This window comes from Diabrotica virgifera, chromosome 3 (assembly GCF_917563875.1).
Source record: "Diabrotica virgifera virgifera chromosome 3, PGI_DIABVI_V3a".
NCBI lineage: Eukaryota > Metazoa > Arthropoda > Insecta > Coleoptera > Chrysomelidae > Diabrotica > Diabrotica virgifera.
The window spans coordinates 194,643,532-194,668,651 of record NC_065445.1 but is presented as its reverse complement, the minus strand read 5'-3'; the positions used below and the strand labels follow the sequence as shown (position 1 = coordinate 194,668,651).

The window sequence follows — 25,120 nt, the reverse complement described above, 5'->3', positions numbered from 1 at the left end:
AAATACTAAATATAAATATTATTTATATAAATATATTATAAAATATGTATTAGTGTTTTGGAAAATGGTGAAAATGTGAAATGTGGGATACAGAAACCATAAATAGCTCGAGAGGATTTTTGGATAGTTTAAAAGATTATTTGAATTTTACTTTATAACTTAGCTTTTTTCAGAAATATTTCCATTCTCAGATAATTTATTTAATGTATTGCAATGCAAGATAAACGAGATTGGTTTCTGTGTAAAAAAATTAGCGTATTTAAAGATATTATTAACAAAAAGAGAGAGATGACTTTGAAAAATGCTCGAATAATATGATGGCAAGAAGTTAAGTTAAGCCTAAAAGGAAACGAATAGGTACGCACTGATAATGTTGGAGATGTCGAATCGTGCTACCGCCAACTATACAATTTACCAGATTTTAGATCAAATATGTCAACGAATGGAAAATAGGTTTTAAGAATTTTGATGACCGAGACTTTCTTTAGCTGTGCAATTTTAATACATTAAAAAAACACATTTTCCTGAAAAACAAACAAAATCTTTGATGCGTCTTTATGGACAATATTTTGACTTGATTTCATTAAGTTCAGAACTAACAGCTTTATATGAGACTGAGGATATTGAGTATTGACACAAAAAATATTGCCAGTGAGTTACTAATATTTTTTCCACCTACCTCTACCGAAAGTATACATTTCCTGACCTGATTGTAGGGAGGAAAGGCGTACCTACTTTTCGTCCCTAGGGAGACAAGGTACTTTTACTCCCTAGGGAGTATACCTAGTAGTATGTATACGTTTTATAAAGGATTTTACTTGTTTTATTTTCCAATTGAATATAATCTGATTAAAGAAATGTCACAATATCCACGTTTGTACAAGGAAGTTATAGACAAGTTTTCGAAAAATGGTAGAAGAACTGAATTACATTATAAATAGGTGTTTTTACAATTTTTTTTATAAATTGCTTCCCCTGTTTCAAATTTCACTGCACGCCCCTGGAGGTAACAGTGCACCTTATCGTTTCATCTTACTGTTTCATATGCCACTTAGGTGCCTCTGAACTAGTGCTGTTCTTGTTAAACAAGTACTTTAGTATATTTCTGTTTAGTATGTTTATTCTGTCTATTGTTCTGAAGATATTTTCTTGCGGCATCTTAATACAATTTAATTGTTTGCGTATTTTGCGAAACATCAAAATAAACATTTGAATCTAAAATTGTGGTTAAGTCCCAGTAAACATAACTAGTAAATCTTAATCTTCCTGACTCAACTAACACTGATAGTGGCTCTCAAGTCAAATTTATTTTAACGAAGCCCTATTATTATATTTATCATTATTGAAGTCAAATGCATTCTATTTAGAAATGTTAACTAAAAAAGTAATATTGTCTTCAGCAAGTTATGATCGATTAATACATGTACCTACATGTTAATCGATAATTTTTACAAACCTATTAAAAACATATTTATCATATCGCAATAGAAATAAAACAGCTCTTTTTTTTTTGGTGTAGTTACTCAAAAGTAGTAGGAAGAAATAATACAGTAATACATAAAGGAGTTATAGTCCACGTTGTGAGGGTCCTCCAACATGAAAAATATTTCTGATTCGGTGCGAAATTGTTGGACAGAAACTTTTTAAACAAACTCCAAAACTCGTTTTTTTCTTCTCCGGAAAAATGATTTAGGTTTTTTTGGCCATTTTAAACAGAAAAGGTGTCATGTAATTTTTCTCGACATTTGATTTTTTTCGAGTTATAAACGATCTAAAATGAGAAAAATGCGAAACTACTCATTTTCTAGGCTTGGAGACTGACATGTAAATAATTTTTGAGACTGCCAAGTGACTAAATTGAACTTTAAACATTAAATTTAGAGAATTTAAAGATTAGGCGGTGCTTATTTCAATATAATATACCGTTGTTTTTTAATTGTTAATTATGAGCGTCCACTCAATTTTTAAGCCGCCGTGGTGCGCCGGACTATATTATGATGCATCTCTGTAGCACTTATACATATTATACATACTTTTTTGAAAATGAAAATTTCGTTTTGAAACGTTTTGAAAATTAAAATCCCTTAAGACTGGTTTCGCGACAATGCACCCACTAGTTTGGACCACAAAATATTAAGATACACTTTTCGAGATAGAGTGCATGTACTGCTGCTTTATTTATTCTAGAGTTGTTACATCTATGTTTATTATCTGCCATGTCTGTATTCAAAAATTTTAAAGCTTGATTTTTATTTTAGGTTTACGTCAGATCAAGGCTAAAACGAAATCAGAAAGAACGTTGGTAATTCACACTGGAGAAATGCGTATTTGTAAGTGCGAAATTTGTTCTAAGCAATTTAGTCGAGATAGAAATTTAAAAAGTCATTTAAGCATACACACTGGAGAAAAGCCGTACAAATGCGAAATTTGCTATAAGCAGTTTAATGAACGAGGATCTTTGAAAAGGCACTTAAGAATACACACTGGAGAAATGCCTTACAAATGTGAAATTTGTTTAAAGCAGTTTAGTCTAAATGGGTATTTGAAACAGCATCTAAGGATACACATTGGGGAAATGCCTTATAAATGTAAAATTTGTTTTAAACAATTTAGTCAAAATGGAAACTTAAAAAGTCATTTAAGGATACACACTGGAGAAAAGCCGTTCAACTGTGAAATTTGTTATAAGCAGTTTAATGAACCAGGATCTTTGAAAAGGCATTTAACGACGTTCTAGACCTTCGTTGCGGGGTATGCCTCTCAGAGGAAAGGGGGGAAACTTATATGCAAGCGAAAGTTGGTAACAATGCATTTATAGCAGAATACTCAAATTATATGTTTCAGTATTGAATACTTTATAAAAAATAAATTATAATAAATTACGGAAATTACGGAATAAATTATGGAATTAATTATAATAAATAAATTAAAAATAAATGGTACGGTAAACAATCCTCATTTTTTAATATGTTATTCCTTACAAAAAAAACCTTTAATCTAAGCACAAATAATTAAAAATCGTAAATTTGGGTCAAAAGTTATTAACTTTTTAAGAATTCCCATAAGAGTCCATGTTAAAACTTAACTTTGACCCTTAATAGTAATTAAACGGCACGGTAAAACAATTTTTAAAAAATCAAGTCTTAGTTTTTTGAAGTAAACTATAACATACTATAATTTCATGCAAATCCTTAATTCTTAGCCGAAGGTGTAGAACGTCGTTAAGAATACACACTGGAGAAATGCTCTACAAGTGTGAAATTTGTTCTAGGAATTTTAGTCATGATACAACTCTGAAACAGCATTTAAGGATACACACTAGAGAAAAGCCTTACAAGTGCGAAATTTGTTTTAAGAGGTTTACTCACAGAGTTAGTTTGAAACAACATTTGAGAATACACACTGGAGAAAAGCCCTATAAGTGTGAAATTTGTTCTAAGCAATTTAGTCAAGGTGGAAATTTGAAAAATCATTTAAAAATACACACTGAAGAAAAGCCTTACAAGTGCGAAATTTGTTTCAAACAATTTAGTCGAAATGGAACTTTAAAAAACCATTTAATAATACACACTGGTGAAAAGGCTTACGAGTGTGAAATTTGTTTTAAGCAGTTTAGTCAAAATGGGCATTTGAAACAGCATATAAGGATACACACTGGTGAAAAGCCTTATAAGTGTGAAATTTGTTTTAAGCGATTTAGTCAAGCAGTAAATTTGAAAAATCATTTAAGGATACACACTGGAGAAAAACATTAAAAGTGCAAAATTTGTTCTAAGCGATTGAGTAAATATGGACAGTTAAAAAGTCATACACACTGCCGTAAATCCGTACAAGTGCGACATTTATTTTAAGTGCTTTAGTGAAGCAAAAACATTTCAGAATACACACTGGGGAAAGGCCTTATAAATGTGAAAAATCGGAGAATATTTATGGAGAATTTTGTTAGAATGAACTCTATGATGTGTTTAGGGGTATTGTTAAAGATCAAATGGGGTATTAAAAATCATGAAATTATATACAAAATTATAAGACGTGTTCTTTAGATATCAAAAAATACAAAAACATAAAATATTAAATTTATTTGATAAAAAAATTAAATTGTCTGCAGCAAATATTGGATGTGGTGATCCAATCTGAAAAAGATGAGACCTCAGATTCAGAATTTATTTCTATCATTAGCTCATTCTGGTCTTCTGCATTTCAATGTACTGATGAGAAGTTGTGGGATTTTGTTTTTCACGAATCGCCAGCTCAGTCATGTATTGATCTACGTCTAACAATAATTGTTATTTTAAATTGTGAGCAATAAAAGTTACCTTACCAGCTCGTTCAGCAGTAATCCGGTTTATTTTAGAGGAGTGAATAAAAAAACTATAAGTACTGAAACTTCTTTCAGTCGCTGCACTGGATGAAGGCATACTTAATATATCAACTCCTATTTTACAAGCGTAAAACTGCTGTTTAACAACGTGAAACATGTACCTTTCCACCATATGATTAGGTCTAGTTTTTCAATTTATTTTACAACGTATAGATATGATTTTCCAAAAAATCCCTTAGACCGATAAAGTGCCAAATCTGCCATTATTTCAGCCGAGTCATCACTATATTTTAAAGTTGCTTAATTATCTATAAACTCAGTTCCCTCAACTTGTCTTCTCTGCTTAAATGAACACCATTCTAAATATTTCCACGTTAATATAGCACCAAAACAATAAATACTGACACTGTAAACGCCCTTGCTAGTGGTTCATGGGATTCCCCAGCCCCGGCTACTTCGATTTTCGGAGATTTTATCTAAAATCCTGTGGTTCCTCGGTCGGCCAAAGCGAAAAAGCATTTCATAAAAGAAGCGGCAAGTAGGTATTTGGGCTTCAAGAATAATGATTTTTGGGATGAAAAAAATGTACTAGTAGACCAGGACTAATCTGTAAAAAAAACGTCTATTTTTGGATGTGAGGGGTGGCATTCGGATTTTTGCAGATAAAGTTAGGTGACACCTTCAGTAATAATAATTGACTTATGCTCCTTCTCAAATATGCCCGGAACATTAATAAAAAAATTAAAATATTTAAAAATTTCGAAAAACATCGATTTTTTCTGCTTTCTTTGCTTATAACTTTAAAACGATTCGTTTTGGAACAAAGTCGTAGAGAAATAAAATATAGATAATTGAGTTTTGTATGATATACGACTGGTCAAAAATGTCTTAAGGTATTACCTTTTCTGCAATATAGCAATAAATACAAAATAAGGTGACAAAATACGCCTGTGTTATTCAATGTTTCGTAACCACTTTGGTGACACTTAGAACCTTAGTAATTCGCTTAGAAAATTCTTATAACTTACTTAAACGGTCTACCAAATTTCTTTAAAATTGACATAATAGATTTTGCATAATAAATTTGCAATCTAAACGTTTTTAAAAAAGTTCAAATTTAAAATCTTTCTGAACAAAAAGTAGACAATTTAGAAGTTGGCTAATTTTTTTACATATAAAGAGGTGCTCTACCTGTCTAATACACTTTACAGAGTTAAAATCGGATTATTTAAGGGGCCTCAAGGGCTTTAAGGGGCCTAATGTTTTAAAATTATAAACAAATAGCTTTGTTTAATAAAAAAATAAATTTTTAGCAATGCAAATAATTAAAACCGGCATAATTTGACTTAAGCTTTCAAATACTGTCAGCAGAATTGCTATTTTATTTTTTAATCAAAAGTTATTCGCGTTCAAAAATTGCAAATTTTCGATTTTTTGAAAGTTCCACCGCGTTTATCTCGAAAACTATGCATCCTACGAAAAAACTTGTAAGAACATTTTTTGCTCAGAATTACCCAAGAAATACAAAAAAAATGTTTTATTTGCGAAAAATCGATGTTATGTAATTCCTTAAGTTCTTTGTTTATAACAATCTTATCGACATCCGGATCAACTGTTACCCAAAAAATTCGTGTTCTATGGGCCAAAATACATAAAAAAACTTGGGTAAGTCCATCTAAATAAAGGAACCCGTAGCATCCCCTCCTGGTCACAGCACTAATTTGTTTATAAGCCAAAAAATTTTTTATAACTTTAAAACATTGCTGAGGCTGCTTAAATAATCCAATTTCAATTCTGTAAAGTGCATTGATAGATGGAGTGCTTCTTTGTATGTAAAAAAATTGATAAATCTTTGTACGTTCTAGTTTTTGTTGTGCGAGATTTTAAAAAATTTTAATTTAAAAAAAAAGTTTAGACTGCAAAATTATTATGCAAAATCTAGTAAGTCAATTTTAATGAAATTTGGTGGACGGTTTTAGCACATTACAAAAATTTTCTAAGCGAATTAGGAAGGTTCCAAGTGTAACCTAAGTGATGGAAAAACCTTGAATAAGGACAGGCTTGTCTTGCCCCCTTATTTTATATTTATTGCTATTTTGCAGCAAGGGTGATAAATTAAGACATTTTTGACCAATCTTATCTGATAGAAAATTTAATTATCTTTGTTTTATTCCTATACGAGTTTGTTCCAAAATGAATCATTTTAAAGTTATAATCAAAGAAAGTAGAAAAAAAAAACGAAATTTTTTGAATTTTTAAATATTTTATTTTTTTTTATTAATTTTCCGGGCATATTTGAGAAGGAACGTAAGTCAATTATTATTAACGAAGTTATCACCTAACTTTATCCGCAAAAATCTGAATGCCACCTCTCACATCCACCTAAAAACAGATCCTTCCTGGTCTATAGATGAATTATTGGCAAAAACAATATATGTACATATTTTTTAAATTATAATAGTTTGGCCCAGATCTACTTTTTATTTTTATTTCGGTTTTTGTAAATTTAGAAAATTCTCGCCGAGAATTCTCTGGCCGAAATTTCTCGTTCTCAAGAATATTGTCTTCTTACATCACTACAGTGGCGTAGCGTGAGTGTCGGCCGCCCGGGGCGGAAGACAATTTTGCCGCCCAAACGAAAGTCCGCAGTCGAAGTTTTTCCAGGTTGAAACCCTGCTCGTTAATTTCGTCAGATGCGTAGTCTAGATAACATTCAGTGTTGTCTGGATCTAATAATATAGCCGGCGTTAGATAAACAAACTTATCCGTTAAATTCTGTTGCTGTTGAAAATGCTCACGAATTTCTGCAATAACTCTATCTCACGAAGAAAATAGCTGTCGTCTCAACTGGTTCAAATATTTACAAAATATTTTTATTATTTATTGTTAAATTTTGCCGCCCCCTAAAAAGTGCCGCCCGGGGCGGGCCGCCCCGACTACGCTACGCCACTGCATCACTAGAGACAACTTTGAAAAGACATTTAAGAATACACACTGGAGAAAAGCCGTTCAAGTGCGAAATTTGTTCTAAGCACTTTAATGAAGCGGGACATTTGAAAAAACATCATTTTAGGAAACACTCTGGGGAAAAACCTTAGTATGAAGTATGAATGTTTTAGTAATTTGTTGAAGCAGAAGATTTGAAAAAGCATTTATGTACCTCACAGCTAAACTGCATTAACTCCATTTTTTTGAAAAATTGTATTATTTCACTTTCTACGTAACAGACTTCACATCTTGTTAGAGTTTGTTCCTCAGGTAATCTTGTAATTAATACTTCGCAGTGAATTATTTAACTTCTTTATTCAACATTTAAACATGTGCTACAACTTCCATTTTAGATTAGGTGATATGACAATAATTCTTACAAAGAACAGGAACTTGTCATTCACTGTTACCAACACAACATTCTAAAGGTTTGTTCACATACTTCAGTGTACTCTAACACCCTCCCTCAAACCTGTAGAATGCTTCGTAGTGAAATAAAAAACTCAAACTAAATTTAACATTTTCACAAATCTACAAAATTTTTCATTGCTTAATGCCTTAATAAACACATCTGCCAGCTGACTCTCTGTAGGAATATATTCTAATTTTATCAAGTTACTATTTACTAAGTCTAACACAAAATGCAGTTTAACATCTATATGTTTGCATCTTTTGTTATTCTCAAAGTTGTGAAGTAATTTAATAGTGCTTTGGTTGTCTTCAAACAAACTGGCAATTGCATATTAATTTCTAAATCTGATAACAAGTTTATAATATATAAAAATTCACATGATGCAGTGCAAACTGCTACAAACTCTGACTCTGTGCTTGACAAAGTCACAAATGTTTGTTTTTTGGAATTCCAAGAAATTAAATTACCAAATATTTTAAAACAGTATCCACTTATGGATTTTCTATCATTAAAATTATTAGCCCACTCGGCGTCTGTATAAGCTACCAAGTTGTCAGAAGTACAGTAAAAATACAACTTATAACTAACAGTGGTTTTTAGATATTTTAGAACTCTTAAAATATGTTTAAAATGTTCATCTGTTGCACAGTCTTGAAATTGACCAAAATAGCTAATAGGTACTAAAACAAATATCTGGTCTTGTTCCCATCATTACATACATAAGACTTCCTAGTAGTTCCTTGTAAGGTAATTTTGTCATATTATTTTCTTCAACATTTCTTTTTAAATTTAAGTTCTTTTCTATTGGTGTTTTTTGAATTTATTGAATCTTGTACATTGAACCTTTTAATTAACGTTTTTATAGCAGATAACCTAGTTTGTCTTTTTGATCTAGCATTTTGCTTCATATCTTCTAAAACATATTCTGTTTCTGTTATTTCATTAACATTAAAATGTGTCCCTTCTATTTTCCCTTTTGCAACTTCATAGCAGAAAGGATCATTTTCTTCTCTTGATATTAAACAATAAGCTGTATAAGTCTCATAGTCACTTAAATATTTGGGTGCTTTTATTTTTCTTCCTGTTTTTGTTGTTTCTATCTTTGGCATGCATTCTTCATCATTTTCTAAACTTATATTCCCTGTTTCATCTTCATTTAAATTATCAGCTTGAATTTCTATTTCTATATCATTTATTCCTCCTCGCAGTTCATTTTCATATTGTGATTTCATCATAAATAGTTAATGATTCATCAAATCTCACATCTCTTGAACAAAAAATTTCATTAGTTTCATAATTATATAATCTATATTCAGCTTCTGTATATCCTACCAATATGCACGGCTGTGCTTTTCTTTCTAATTTGCTTTGTTTTGGTAAGACTACTGGCCATGCTTTACTTCCAAACACGGGCGTAGCCAGGGGGTTTCCCCCCCCCCCCCGAAAAGTTAAGATATTAACATATTTCAAATTTTTATTATAAATATAAAGATTATTGTATGTAGTTTTGGTCGTTTTACTTTTTTGAACCCCCTCCGAAACTAAAACCTGGCTACGCCTGTGCTTCCAATTACAAATAGTTTCATTTTTGATATGTCATTTGTATTGTACCATCTTGTGGCAGCTGTTTCTCCATTATTCGCTTTCGTTGGTGTTCTATTTGGCTCATATGCCGAACACAGGGTAGCTTCCCCCCATAATGCTTTTGGTAAATTGGTTTCAGCAAATTTTGTCCTAACTTTGTCTAATAAGCTTCTGTTCATTCTCTCTGAAGTCCCGTTTTCTTGTGGAGTATATGGCATTGTAGATTCCACCTTAATACCTTTATTTTTACAAAAAGCTTTAAGTGCATTAGATGTAAATTTTCCACCATTATCAACTTCAATTCTTTGCGTTTTTAAATTATGCTGAGTTTTAATTAATTTAATAAACTGAATAATGTTCTGATCAGCTTCATGTTTATTTTTTAATAATCTTACTACTAAAAAAGAATGTGTGTGTACTTTGTACGCACGTAAGAAGTTATACTTCTATTACATATTATGTGATTTTAACGAAATTGATATAATGTACTTTAAGCAGTTTATTTATATTTTATTTAAATATTAAACTAATTTTAATACTTACTACTTTCCAAAAATTTTTATTAAGACAATACCAAAAATTTAAAAAAATAAAAGAATAAAACGCACACAAACACATTGAAAATGCCACAAAGAAAAAATGATTTCTGAACGATAATAATTGTTGGCAAAAGTTTTAAATACGCATTTTCTGAAAAAAAAATTATATAATAAATATACTTACAATCATAAAATGCATAAAAAAATAAAAACTTGCATCGGGATTCGAACCCGCGAATTTGGGGACGCTTTGATTCGTAATCGAAGCCTAGACTCACTCATCCAATTACTCATTATTTGTCATGCGGAAAAATAGGTCAACTGAACGTTTTTATGTAGTTTAATTTTTGTGGAAGAAAATATTAAAATATAACAAAACAGTAAGAAAACAATATATTAGATGAAGATTGGTAGAACTTTTGTTGGTAATCAAATTAAGCATGTAAATCAAAGCATTACATACCTACTAGATAAATAAATCTACGCCAAAAAATCATAATTTAAAAATAAAAATCGGACCTAATTTCAAATTTCTCTCTAAAATCCCCATTCTTGAGAAAATAAATTTATTCCAACCTAATCCAAATGTATAATTACAATATGATTATAATAAAAACTACTTAATTACTACCAAATTAGAATGAGTCCTTGTTCAAAATAGTCCAAAAGTCCAAAAATATATATGAAAACTATTTAAAAAGGCAGTATAACTATTAACTAACTTTTGTTTGTTGTTTCTTTTAACACAAATTTCAAAACGCAACAACCATAAATAATCAAACCACAGCTTTGCCACAGCTGACATATTGAATAATTTTTGACATGTCATTTGAACATCTAATCAGAACAAAGTTATAATGCGCATGCGCCGGGATCGTAGGTTTTAACATACAAAAATTCACCCTCATATCGCGCGTAAAAAAGTATAACTTCAAAAATGTGAATAATCATCTATTAATACTTGAAAATATTTATAACCTTCAGATGTTGGTGTAGTTACTGGACCTGAAATATCCGAGTGTATTAACTGACCAATTTTTGTTGTGCACTTATAACATTTATAAAATGGTTTACGAGTACTTTTACCTTCCATACAATCTTTACAAATTTGTGAACTATAAGGCAGTCCCAATAGCTTTAAATTGTGTCTATTTATATGTCCTAACCTTATATGCCATAAATTATCATCTATAGTCTCATTTACATAGTTTACCACATGACTTGTCTCATTATAATATTTGTTATTAACAAAATCTACTTTTAAACAAAATAAATTAATTAAAATCGCTTGTCTTTTACCATTAATAGCATTAACAAATGTTACTTTAAAACCTTTTTCTAATAATTTAGATACAGAAATGAGGTGATGTGATATACCTTTAACAATAAATGCTTCTATTATAATATTCAGGGCCACGTTTAGGTCAATATTGACGCCCTAGGTAATTCTCTAGTAGCCGCGCTTCAAACATGTACCATTTTTGCGAAAAAAAATTGCAGAAATTTTTATTTAAATAAGAATACATTATAAATGGATTTAAACTACGATGTTTATAATGTATAACAGAAATAATTGTCATTCCAGTTCGATCACATCAGAGACTTCTTTTCAAAAAAAGACTTTTCAAAAAAAAATTTTTCTTGACAAAATCGACAAATTGTTAACACGTTCTTGCGTCATACTTGATGGGAAATTATTTTTAATTCTTGACATTTTCGAAAATGACCTTTCAGCGGACACGTTGGCAACAGGGATGCACAAATAAATGTGCAAAGCAATGTCAAAATTGGGGAAAATATCTTTTAATCCACTTTGTGCAGTCACTGAAGGTTTTCACCTCCGATTCCGTTGAACCTCCATCGATTTTGATGAAAATTGGTGAGTAGTTAGAGCATACCCCAAGGAATAAAGGTAACATGATGCCAACTTGCGATTTTACCGTGGTGGTGGATGCGATCCCTTCTCGGGGGTGAAAATAATTTTTTTTTAAATAATATCATAAATCGATAGAGACAAATTCTAAGCAAAATTTGTTATAGGTATGTATAAAGTTATTAAAATAAATCAATACTTTTTGAGTTATTTAAGATCAAAGATTTTATTTTTTCGTAAAAAATGCATGTTTTAAAGCTGTTTTCCACGTATAACTCAAAAACAACAAGCTTTTACAAAAAAGTTATTATTACCAAAATTGAAGATAATCAAAAGCTGAATATGATCCATACTTAAAGAACTAAACTAATGTTAATTCAAAGTGAGTTATGGGTAATTGAATGTATATTTTTTTCGACGAGTACTCAAATCTAAGTACTCAAGCTTAAATAACGGGAAAACGATGCATTTTATAAAATATACCTGCTAAGCACTTGTCCAAGTACTTCGAAGTACCTTTCAAATGAGTTCCAGTAGAAGTTAATAGCATCAAAATTAAGCAAGTTATGATGAAAATAAGAGAACCCTTTCGATTTTTTTAGGAAAAAGTGAAAAATAAAACATACGCCATTTCCACAAAAATTAAAATTTATTTCTTGTATCCTTATAAGAATTTCTTTATATTAGCATAAGTAATGACTTCAACAATTTTGACCTGTTTTTCAGAATCTTTAAAACTCTCGTAAGCAAGTTTCATTTTCTTTTGATCATAACTCCACAAATACTCAATATACGTAAAAAGTGATGTATATGTATAACCAAATTTTAGTTTTTTCTGTATCAAATATTTTACCTTTTTAATATTTCTGTAGCGTAAAAATATAACCGAGATATAAACGTTTAAAGCTAAATTTTACTATGAGAACCATGTAACCGGGGCCATTTAACCTTTTATTTAAAAAAAGTAAGGGGTTTAAAAGATTAAATTCAACGTGGTTTAATAGCCATTAAAATTAACTTTCAAATAGTTTTTAGACAAAACTGATATCGTAAAAATTAACGGAGTTATTAAAAAAAAACAATAAGTTTTTTGGAATTTTGAAAAATATTTGGTGCATAAATTTTAATGCTATCAACTTGTTCGGGGGCTCATTTGATAGATATTTCTAAGTACTTTGACAAATGTTTAGTAAGGTTATGTTATAAAATGCATAATTTTCCCGTTATTTAAGCTTGAATACTTAGATTTGGGTACTCGTCGAAAAAAATATACATTCAATTACCTATAAGTCACTTTTAGTTAACATTAAAAGATTTTTCCAGTAAGGAGTTTATTTCATTTTTTATTAGCTTTAATTTTGGTAATAATAACTTTTTTGTAAAATCTTATAGTTTTTGAGTTATTTATGAAAAAGCGGTTAAAAACATGCATTTTTCTCACGAAAAATTAAAATCTTTGATCTTTAATAACTCAAAAAAAGTTTTGATTTATTTTAATAACTTTATGTAACAAATTTTGCTTAAAATTTGTCCCTCTATCGAATTCTGGGGATATTTTTAATAAAATAATTTTCAACTCTGAGAAGAGGTGGCATTCATCCCCGCACAAGTTGACACCATGTCACCTTTGTTCCTTGAGATATCCTCTAACCACTCATCAATTTTCATGCAAATCGATAGAGGTTCAACGAAATCGGAGGTACTAGCTCATATACACTTTCAGTGACTGCACTAACTCTTCTTTAAATATTAAGATATGTCAATTGGTGATTTTATTGTGGTATCCAAATGACCCTTTACGTGAATGCATTCATTTATGAATGATGTATCTTGGTCGTCTTTGTTTTGTATCAGATTTTCAGCTTCTTTAATAATTTCTTCATTGCTTAATTTTGGCAAATCTGTTAATAACACGAAAACGTTGATAAATAAGTCGATAAGATTCCAAACGCCTATTCAGGTCTCTTATCAGAGTGTCGATTATAATATAGAATGTGTGGATTTGCATATCATCGCTAGCTAAAAAGTTTAGTTCATCATCGGCCCCCTCGTCAAATAGAATTTTTCTTTTTCTCTTTCTTATTTTTTTATGTTTTATTTGGGCACAATTTTTTGGCTTCCTTGCGGTAAAGTAATTTGAAAGAGCTTCATACTCTTTAATTGACAGAAGCCAGATCCATAATTTTTATATACAAATATTTTTTGTACAGTATTTTTGCCGCCCTCAAATAATGTGCCGCCCTAGGCAACTGCCTATATTGCCTAATGGATAAAGCAGCCCTGATAATATTTCGTCCTTGACATGTAGCTTTTACTGTACCTATCTTATTTGCTATTAATACCTCACCATTCTTTGCAGTTCCAATTTTCACTGTGTCGATTTGTTTTATATCTACCATCTATTCAACCATTTTTTCCATTACCATATGTTGTGTACATCCAGAATCTAGAATGAATACCTGTACATTGCGAGTTGCTATGTCACACTCTGCAGTTACCCCACTTAATGCGATGAAAGCTAAATCATTTGCTTGATTTGCCTGTGATTGCTGACCACCATCTTGTCTACTACGATTTGTACCACTTTGTCTATATTTACCTCTTGAATGCCCTTGAAAGTTGCCTCTTGGATTGTGACCTTTATATACCCACTTTTGAATTGGCGACATTCGGATATCTTATGTCCTGGTTTGTGACATTTATAACAAATTATTGGCTGATTGGCTTGGAATGAAATTTCAGTAACATTAGATGGTTTACCTCGTTTTGATTTAATTTTCATTTCTTCATCTAATAGTCTGGATTTTACGAAGAATACTTGTATTCATCGTTTCTATAGCTGTGATTACTGATTCATATTCTTCGTTTAACGATAGTAATAAATGGCATACTTTGTCTTCTTCTAGTTTTGAACTAGCATTTTCTAAATCTCTAATAAGGGTATCAAACAACAGAAAGTGATCTTCTAATTTTTCATTTCTATTCAGCTTCAATTTTAACAATTTACGTTTCAATATGTTGATTTTGTAAATACACTTTTTCTCTCGAATATATTTTCCAGGGCTATAATCATTTCTTTTGTAGTTTTTGCATTCTGAACTAAATCCAAGTGTTGTCTGTTAAACATTGTACTATGATGCTTTTACCTTTGGAATCGTTTAGTTTTAACTCTGCTTTCTCTCTTATTTCACTTTAGTCCTGCTCTGTTTTCTCCAATACATCTGATAATTGCCTTTCTTCCAGTAGTATATTTACTCTGAATTTCCAATTATTACAATTTGTAGCATTTGTCAGCTGAGGAACATTCACAATTGCATTACTAGCTATTTTTATATTTCACACTTACTTTTTTATTCTAATTTTTGTGTCTGGGTTCCCATAACCTGTTAGAGTTTGTTCCTCAGATAATCTTGTAATTAATACTTCGCAGTGAATTATTTAACTTCTTTATTCAACATTAAACATGTGCTACAACTTCCATTTTAGATTAGGTGACATCACAATTCTTAAAAAGAACAGGAACTTGTCATTCACTGTTACCAACACAACATTCTAAAGGTTTGTTCACATACTTCAGTGTACTCATCTTTCATATGCAATACGATATTAAATCCTATTTAATGTGGTTCCAAAGGTACGCGACGTTAAAGTGTATTAAGTCTCTCCGTAGTTCCGAGCTAAACAGTCATTTACACTTAACCCTTCGTTTGGCAAGAACATAACCAGCTATAATACAGACATTAGATATTTTCAGAATCTGGGTATTTTTATTTTTTTATTTTTAGCCAACTTTAAAAAATTAAAATCTACCCTTAACGAAGGGGATGATGTATACAAGTGGATACACTGCCACGAATCCCATACTTTAAGATGGTCATGATTTTGTATCTATATGGATACTGCGCCAGTTAAAGTAATACAATACGACGTACTAATAAATGATTTACAACGCAAGAAAACAAATTTAATTTAATTCAAATAAATGGAATACAGTATATAAGTTTAAATAAAATTAAGGCGAAATGTATTGAACGGCCTGTCATTTGTAGAGCATATATGTTTGTTTTGCACACAATCATTTCCAAAAGATCATTTGACATAGACCTGCAGAAATATTCAAACTCAGTTAGTAAATTTTGATATCGTGAAATTGGTGGTCCTCTCTCGATTACCTTAACGGGCCACTGCAACGATTTATCCGCAAACAAGTATTGTCTTTCTTCAGGCTTTTTCACCTTTGATTTTTTACTAACTTTCAAAGGAGGTGTGGATTTCGTTTTTTTTTTCAAAGAAGTAGGTACAGGCTGCTACCACGATTGGAGATTTGGCCCGTTTTCTCTGGCTCGATCGTGTAGGTGTTTTTACTGACGCAGTGATGGAATCTACAGTATTCTTAGGAGTTATCAAATCAGTAGTAAAAACCTGATCTGAATCGAGAAGAAAGTAATCATTCATGCTAAGAACAGCTTCTGCAGCGGGTACAACAGTAACAATGGGTTGGTCCAGCGATTGATAATCAGCAATAATAGTGGGCATCACTGAACACACTTTGTGGTTTCAAAATTTGTGAAAGAATAGCTCGGCACGACGGCATCGGGAGCAGCATCAACTTTCAACTCATGCAAGAAAATTGATCGAATGTAACACCAATAACTTTTTGTATGAAAGAATGGCATAAACGCTGTAATTTAACGTAAGGAAATATGAAGTATTTACAAACTCATCGATATCAGCTAAAGCTTTATCTATACGTTTGTGGGGAGAGTGATCGTGGAACCGATGAGCAGTTAGATTCAGAATCAGACAACCTTCGTTGATTTCCTCATCTGTGACCTCCTTCTCAGATTCATTCTTACTTGGGAAAAAAGAAGTAATTTCCATAATTTTTGAAGTTCGGGATCGAAAAAGTCCTTTAGAGACCTGCAAAATTATGATACCTTAGATTGATCATCAGGCCTACGGATACAGTGACAAGATATTGGACGAAATCACAATATCGAGCAAAGTGTCCACTTGGATATATTAGTTTTTTTATGAACATTTTCTCTTATTTCTCATTATTTACTACTAAAATTTCAATTACTAACAAGAAGTTAAGGATTTCAATAAATTTCATATTTTAATTTATAATACAGATTTATTAGAGTCACAAATAATGTTGTTAATTTTGGTACTAAAATTATGTTATATAATGTAAATTATGTTAAATAAAAAGTTATTAAGTTTGTTGTAATCTGCCAAAGTGTTGTACAAATAATTGAGATGGCAACGCTGCTAGAATACAGTATGTTTGAGGGAACTCTAGGCAAAAATTACTGCTATCTATCGGAGATAAATTAATATTACCGATGTTCTAGAGCAGGGGTCACGAATTATGTTCCCTGCTGAGGGTCCGTTTCGAAAACCTGTGACACTTTCGAGATCCGGACTTAATGCTACCTGTGTCCGGTTGTTCTGATTCGTTTTTTTGCGGATTCTTGTTAAAAAATGTCATCCCCATCGTAATAACAAATCAGAATGGTGCCAGGCGAAATTTTTAGGCAGAAATTGTTTAACACCTTTTTTTCACAAATTCAAAGCATCACGTTTTTTGCTCCCGAAAATATGTTTTTAGCATTTTTGGATCATCTTTAAGCAAAAAGATCTTTTTTTTTCAAAAGCTGATAGATTTCGAGTTTTAAGCGATTTAAAATCTGAAAAATACGAAAATGAGCATTTTCTAAACTTGAAAAGTCATGAGTAAATTATTATTTTTGAGGTTGTTAAGTGCATAAATTAACGAAAGATTATTGGTAGTGGAAGTAAAACTAGAAAATACAAATATAACCAGCATAATCGTAGCATATGGGCCAAATGATAATGCCAAAAAAGAGGAAAAATATGAATTCTTTGAAATATTACAAGCAGAGATGGATAACGAAGGAGAAAACATTATATTAATGGGAGACCTAAATGGTAGAGTGGGAAGAGACAATAAAGGGATTGAACGATACCTAGGGCAACATGGGGAAGAAATGAAAAATGATAACGGAAACAGAATCATAGACCTATGTATAGCAAATGATATGGTTATAACGAATTCAAAATTTATGCACAAAGACATACACAAATATACCAGAGAAATCCCACCGAGAAAAGAAAAATCCATAATAGACTATTTCCTAATTAAAAGAAAAGACCTAAAGATGATAAAAGACGTAAAGGTAAAAAGAGAGGCTGAAATAAGCAGTGACCATTACTTGCTCATAATGGAACTAAGGGTGCACACACATAACACAACAGAAAAAAGAAAGAAGATAACTAAAGAAAAAATAAAAAGCTACAAATTAAGAGAAATAGATAGTAAAGAGGAATACGAGAAGAAGTTAACCAAACAGTTCGAGACTATAAAGACAATTAACACAGGAATAGAAAATAAATGGAAGCAGTTTAAGGAAATCATATTGAAAACAGCAAAAGAAGTATGCGGAACAACTAAAATCACAAACATATATTCGAAGAAAAGTAAATGGTGGACAGCAGAAATACAACGTAAAGTGAAAGAAAAGAAAAATGTATGGAAAAAGTATCTAAAAACCAAATCGGAGGACGATTACGAAAAATACAAAATGGCCAGAAACGACATTAAACAAGAAATTAAAACGGCAAAAAAGAAGTCTTGGGAAGATTTTGGACACAAAATGAATGAAAACTATTTTAATAACCAGAAATTGTTCTATGGTACATTGAAACATCTAAGACAAAAGAAATCACATAGATTAAGAAATATAAGAGATAAAGAAGGAAATATATTAACTACAGAAAAAGAAATAATGCAAAGATGGAAGCAGTATTTTGAAGAACTAACAGAATGGAAACAATATCAACAAGAAAGAGAGGAAGACATGATCGAAAATACAGAGGAAATGCAACAAATAACAAAAGAGGAAATTGCAGAAGCCATTGACAAATTAAAATTGGGAAAATCTCCAGGCCAAGATGAAATCACAGCTGAAATGTTAAAGTACATGAGTGAAAATTCAAAAGAAAAATTCCGAGAACTACTAAATGAAATAATCACAGCAAAGGAAATACCATCTGGTTGGAAAACAGATATAATAATACCACTGTTTAAGAAGGGAGACGCAAGAAATTGCGAAAATTATAGGGGTATTACATTGACAAGCGTTCCTGCCAAAATATTCAATAGAATAATTGAAAAAAGGCTAAGGGAAAAACTAGAAATAAAATTAGAAGAATCCCAGCATGGCTTCAGAAAAGGAAGGAGTACCCAAGATCTGATTTTCATATTGAGACAAATAGGAGAAAAACTATTGATGAAAGGCAAAGAGATACATATATGCTTTATTGATCTGAAAAAAGCTTTTGATAGAATAAGAAGGGAAGATATATGGAAATGTTTAAAGAAAAATGGAATAGAAAAGGATATGATAGAAATAATCAAAGTCTTATATAAAAATAATAAAATAAAAATAAGGACGCACAATCAAGAATATGATGAATTCCAGGCAAAGATAGGACTAAAACAAGGCTGCGTACTAAGTCCATTACTTTTCTCAGTGGTACTAGATGACGCAATAAAGCAATGCAAGGAGAAATCTAAAGACATGATATTGGGAAAATGGAAAATGAACAATGTACAAATACAAGAATTACTATTTGCAGATGATATGGTATTGTTAGCTGACACGGAAGAGAAACTGCAACAAATAATAAACACTTATATAAAAGAACTAAGAAAAATGAACATGGAAATAAACACCGATAAAAGTAAAACAATGGTTATGGCAACTACAAAAAAAGTGATAAAAATTAAGGTAGAAGGACAAGTGTTGGAACAAGTAAACAGCTACAACTACTTAGGTACAATTATTGAAGAAGATGGTAAAATAGACAAAGAAATAAACAATAAAATAGGAAAAGCAGGGATAATTTATAATACATTAAGAAATACGTTCTTTGGAAAGAAAGAGGTACCCAAAGAAGTCAAAACACAAGTGTACCAAAAAGTGGTTCGACCACCAATCATCTATGGGAGTGAGTCGTGGACGCTAACAAAGAACAACAAAAGAAAAATCGAAAGCTACAGAGATGAGATTCTTGAGAAAAATAGAAGGTGTCACACGAAGAGACAAAATAAGAAACGACACAATAACTCAAGCTCTAAAGATAAAACCCATAGAGACAATTATAGGGGAACGACAGTTAGGATGGTTGGGACACATCCATAGACTAAACGACACAAGAATAACGAAAAAAGTATATGAAGTCAGAGTACAAGGGAAAAATAAAGTAGGTCGCCCAAGAATGAGATGGGAAGAACAAGTTAGACAAGAAGCAGAGAAGAGAGGACTGCAATGGAGTATGGCAAAACAATTAGCTCAAAATAGAACATCATGGAAAAGAAGTATCAAAGAAGCACCACAAGATTAAAACATATGGACTGAAAGATGGGTCAAATAAGTAATTTATATTCATTAAAATTGTATTGTTAAAATAAGTATTGTATAATTATTAAAATATATTGAAATGTAGATATTGAACTAGTTGTAAACAGCCCAACACCGAAAGGTACGAATGGGCTTAATTGATTAAATAAATAAATAAGTGCATAAATTGAAGTTTAAACATTCAATTTCAGGATTATGATGTGTAATTGCCAATTCGGGCATATTTCAATTTAGACCGTTGTTTTTAATTGTTGATTATGCGCATCCTCTCGACCCTTAATCCGCCACGGCGGCGCGTCATACTTATGTGGTGCGTATTGCACTATATAGTATTTAATTAGCACATTGGCAATAATTAATTATATAAATAAATAACTTATTTAAAAAAACTATGTTTTTAATCGCGGTTCGCACAAAACTAGCCTACGGTCCGGATGCGGACCGCTAATTGGTGACCCCTGTTTTAGAGGGAGCCATTTCATGGTGGCACAATTTGATACCGGCAATTCAACATATAATTCTTGTTTAACGAGAATTTTCATATGTTTAGGAAAAAATATTCAACATTTTATTGGAAATATTTTCCATTGTTACAGTTTTATACAGTATGTCCCTGTAAGTTGTATCCATATGGAAAACTTTTTTATTATTGATTTTACGAAAAAAAGTTATTCTTCATAAAAAGCTCTGCATGGTCCAAAACCTAAAATTTAACTATCAGATATAAAATTTTTTTAATATTATACGAGGTATGTCAAAAAGTTTGAATTTCACTCAAGAGTAAAGTAGCTTTATTTTCCACAATATTGAAAATTTCTATTATGAAAAGTTGTTTGGAATTAAAAACTATATTCTAGTATTCAATTACATCCTTCTTTTTGAAAAAAATTTTTTTTTTGAAAAATTATGGATAACCAACGTTCGCCGTATCGCCGTCGCCATTTCGCCGTCGAGTCACTTCGCCGTCGGCCGTTTCGCCGTCGCCATCTCGGCATTGGTTAAGTTTACAAGAACGTGATAACATACTAACTTTTTTTTACACTAAATGTCAGTGTAAATAAAATGCTGATGTTGGTAGTTAAACCAAGTTATATTTTCGTATTCAACTATACATTGTTTTCGTCTGAAAATAAAATATTTACAGTATTAAAAATATGACTATTATCAGATTCCCGGAAATAAACAATATTGAGAAAAGGGATTTCAATTTCAATTGTTTTTACTGTATCAAAAATAAAAAACCTCATTATGCAAAAGTGTTCGAAATATAATTGTTCGAAAACCATTCAAAACTTATATACAAGTAATGGCGACGGCGAAATGGCTCGACGGCGAAATGGCGACGGCGAAATGTCCTAGACCCGTTTTAAAGCGCTGAAACACAACTGTTTACTTGAAACTTAAACCGATTAATTCTGGTGAACGCAGCCATTATAATTTTAGAACAATGGCGGTTTCTGTCCAGAGACATGTTAACCGTAGACAAGGCATGCTGAGCAAAAAAGCGTACTGCGCGGGCAGTCCATCGATGGTCTATCTATTTCTTTTTACTAAACGATACCGCTCATATGACGGACAAAGATGGCTAGACCACTCAAAATGAATATTGACCAATGGCGTTACACCTCGATGCACAGAGCAGCCCATAGCTAGCCTAATCTACAGGTTATTATATCTATGTATCTGTCACGATAAGTTTCTGACAAATGTAAACGTTAATTTGCTATCAAGTAGTACCAATAGGGCTTTTCATTCACAGTCATTTGTTTCGAGCTTCTGTCAAATGTCGTATAATCCGTGTATATTAATAATATACACAGATTATACAACATATGACATAAGCTCGAAACAAATGACAATCGATGAAAAGCCCTATAGTTAAAAATTTCATAAAATTGACATTGGTTGTTTTTGAAATAAACTCAACATGTGAAATAAACTCAAACAAAGATTTTTCAAACAGTCATTTGGCTATCATTGTTTTGTTTGAATAAATAAGAGCATCATTCGATCAATAAAGAGCTAAGAATATGGGTGCAAAATATTTTAAAAACAAGAAAAAGTGAAGGTGAGTTTTTTAGTCTGTATAAAGGTCTCTGTGACGATGAAACTAATTTTTTCTACGAGCTTACAAAAATGTCTACTTTCGCGCACGCATTTTAGTTTAGAAAGTTTCACTTTTCCGCACGCGTGTTACTTTTCCGCACGCGTGTTACTTTTCTGCACGCGGTTTTTACTTTTCCGCACGCGTGTTAATTTAGATATGTTAATATGGCCTTAAAGTAATTATAATAGATGCAATAAACTAATATTTAGATATTATTTACTAATTTATTTCAAATATATCTTATTGTGTTCCTGTTTTAATGAAATTAACGCGACAATTCGATGAAATAAAATTATTTTGACATACTATTCGAAAGTCAAATCGGTAGACAATAAAAGTCGTTTTGAATCATCGTCATGGAAACCAAGATCGTCGCCATGCTAACTAATTATATTGAAAGTTTGGTTTTGACAACCTTGTCAAAGAATTAATTTGTGTATGTATTTTCATATTAATTAAATTAATTGATTAAGATTTGGTAATTTTTAAAAGACTCTTAGAAAAAATATTGTTCATAACTCTTGCATACAGTCTCTTTTCCGCACTCAACTGCTTGCCGAACTCCCGCTTCGCGTCGTTCGGCAAACTGCAGTCGCGTGCGGAAAAGAATGACTTTCTGCACTTGTTAGAAAAATAACTATTTTCAGTACTTTCGAATGACGAAACATACATTTTATTAAATTTTCATATTGTTCCACAGCTATTTTTTGTGGCATTTATGTAATTTATTATTCTAAATGGGAAATAAGCCACAACTCAACTTAAAAAGTGATTTTATAGACGTTTCGACTTCCAACTCGTCCGTCGTTATCAAAATACAAAATATTACTAAATTAAACAAAAATGTTGTTGCTTAGTAAAAAAAATTCTTCTAATAATTTAATTTAATCTGACTCATTCATATCGGCAATTCAGACAAAATATATTATGCATTTTAAAGTAGAAGACTTTAAAATGATATTGCCAATATTTATAAGTCGCGTTCCTGGGGACGATTTTATTGAAAGATAGTACATTCGATTACATGAAATCAACTTTAACTCAAGGATATCCGTCAAAAAAAATCATAGCATGTGATTTGTCTTTAAAAAGACAACCACAAGCAATGGTGAAAGTAAAATTCTCATGTTAGTGATTCCATAGTAAATCACGAGAAAAACCAGGAAAATACCTCATGATACTATCCCGAAATGTTTAGAAAATTTTACTGTCACCATTCCATGTGGTTGTCTTTTTAAAGACAAATCACATGCTATGATTTTTTGTTTATGACGGATATTCTTGAGTTAAAGTTGATTTCATGTAATCGAATGAACTATCTTTCAAAAAGTCATCCCAGGAACGCAACTTATAAATATTTGCAATATCATTTTAAAGTAAAAGACTTTAATAAAGTATAATATAATTTAGTAATATTTTGTATTTTGATAACGACGTCCGAGGTGGAAGTCGAAACGTCAATAAAATCAGTTTTTAAGTTAAATTGAGGCTTATTTCCCATTTAGAATTATTGATTAAATTTTAAATAAAATGTCGGACGACTTGAGGACAAAATACCACATCTATCTAGGGAGGCTATTACTCTAGTAGAGAAGTTAGTAGGTCTAGGCGCCAGAGGGGGTCACCGTGTCCTTTTCAATTCTGATGGACAAACTCAATGGTTTCTTATGGATTTTTGGCTGCTGATTACGAATTTCGAGGGTGGATTTCGATCCGAGTGGTCAAAAAAATGTTATAAACAATTTAATTGTGTATAAGGCTCTGGCTTATAAACTAAAAGAGATAAAAAATGTTGCGAATAAAATTTGTTCCTTAATAAAAAACAAAGAAAAAACGTTTACTAAACTTAAATCCAATAATTAGAACATTGTAAAATTAGTGCACAATGCAAATTGCAAAATAAGTATTTTTCGAAGCTTTATCGATCATAACTCGGCTTGTACGCATGCAATTGAGCCTTATAAGGTCTCGTTTTAAAGCTTAATTAATAGTCTTTCAAACAAAGTGTGTTAAATTACTTTATCTTCATTTGTTTTAAAGTTATACCCGTTTGAAGTTATAATTTTCTTAAGAAAATTGTACATTAATTTGTTTATAAGGGTTTCAAGCAAATTTGAGCTATAAACATTTATACTTTAATTAACAATAATGATAGAACTCAAAAGGAACAATTTGAGCTTACGAAAATGTTCTTAAGTTTATTTTTGGCCAAGATATCGATATTTTAATGGCGCGCTATGAGGCGCAAGATCGGCTCACAGTCAAGTATTCTTCGACGCTTTATCGATCGTAACTCGGCTTCTACACATGCAAATGAGCCAATATGTGATGTCCATGTAAAAATTGATCGAGTTCTTTTGCAGCATCATCATTGCATATAAAACGAGCATTTATGATGTGGCGGCATACACACAATTGACGGGCCTTGATGATGCTGCAAAAGAAATAGATCCACTTTATATGTATATCATATAGATAATTAGACTCTGAAGCCCAAAAAGTTTTAGTTTTACTGCCTACAAGAACAGACTTAGTACCACCATGTAACTGAAAAAATTTCTCTAAGAACTTATGCAGATGTAAAAAAACTGAGATTAGAATTAAAATTATGACACATTATCTAATTATGACACATTATCTAAGGTGCAACGAAGTTCACCGGGTCAGCTAGTGAACTAAATAAATATTCTAAACTTGATATTGAATTAATCATTTTTATAAATTTGGTTATGAAATTATTTTTTTATTTATTTTTCTGTCAAATTGATCATTATTTCTCGAATTGCTCATGCGCAACTACAGTTACTGCTGCCAACAGAAGAAAAAAAGTGGTTAGCTAACCGAGA

The 25,120-nt window shown here is 31.2% G+C and overlaps 1 protein-coding gene across 1 annotated transcript in view; it reads right to left on the bottom strand.

The window, feature by feature from the left end:
• The window catches only part of LOC126882667 (zinc finger protein 721-like), a 203,307-nt gene that overhangs the window by 55,966 nt on the left and 122,221 nt on the right, over positions 1-25,120 (bottom strand). Inside the window, exon 4 of the mRNA XM_050647641.1 lies at positions 16,434-16,637. Within this exon, the coding sequence (XP_050503598.1) occupies positions 16,434-16,637 (204 nt within the window). The remainder of the gene's footprint in view (positions 1-16,433; positions 16,638-25,120) is intronic.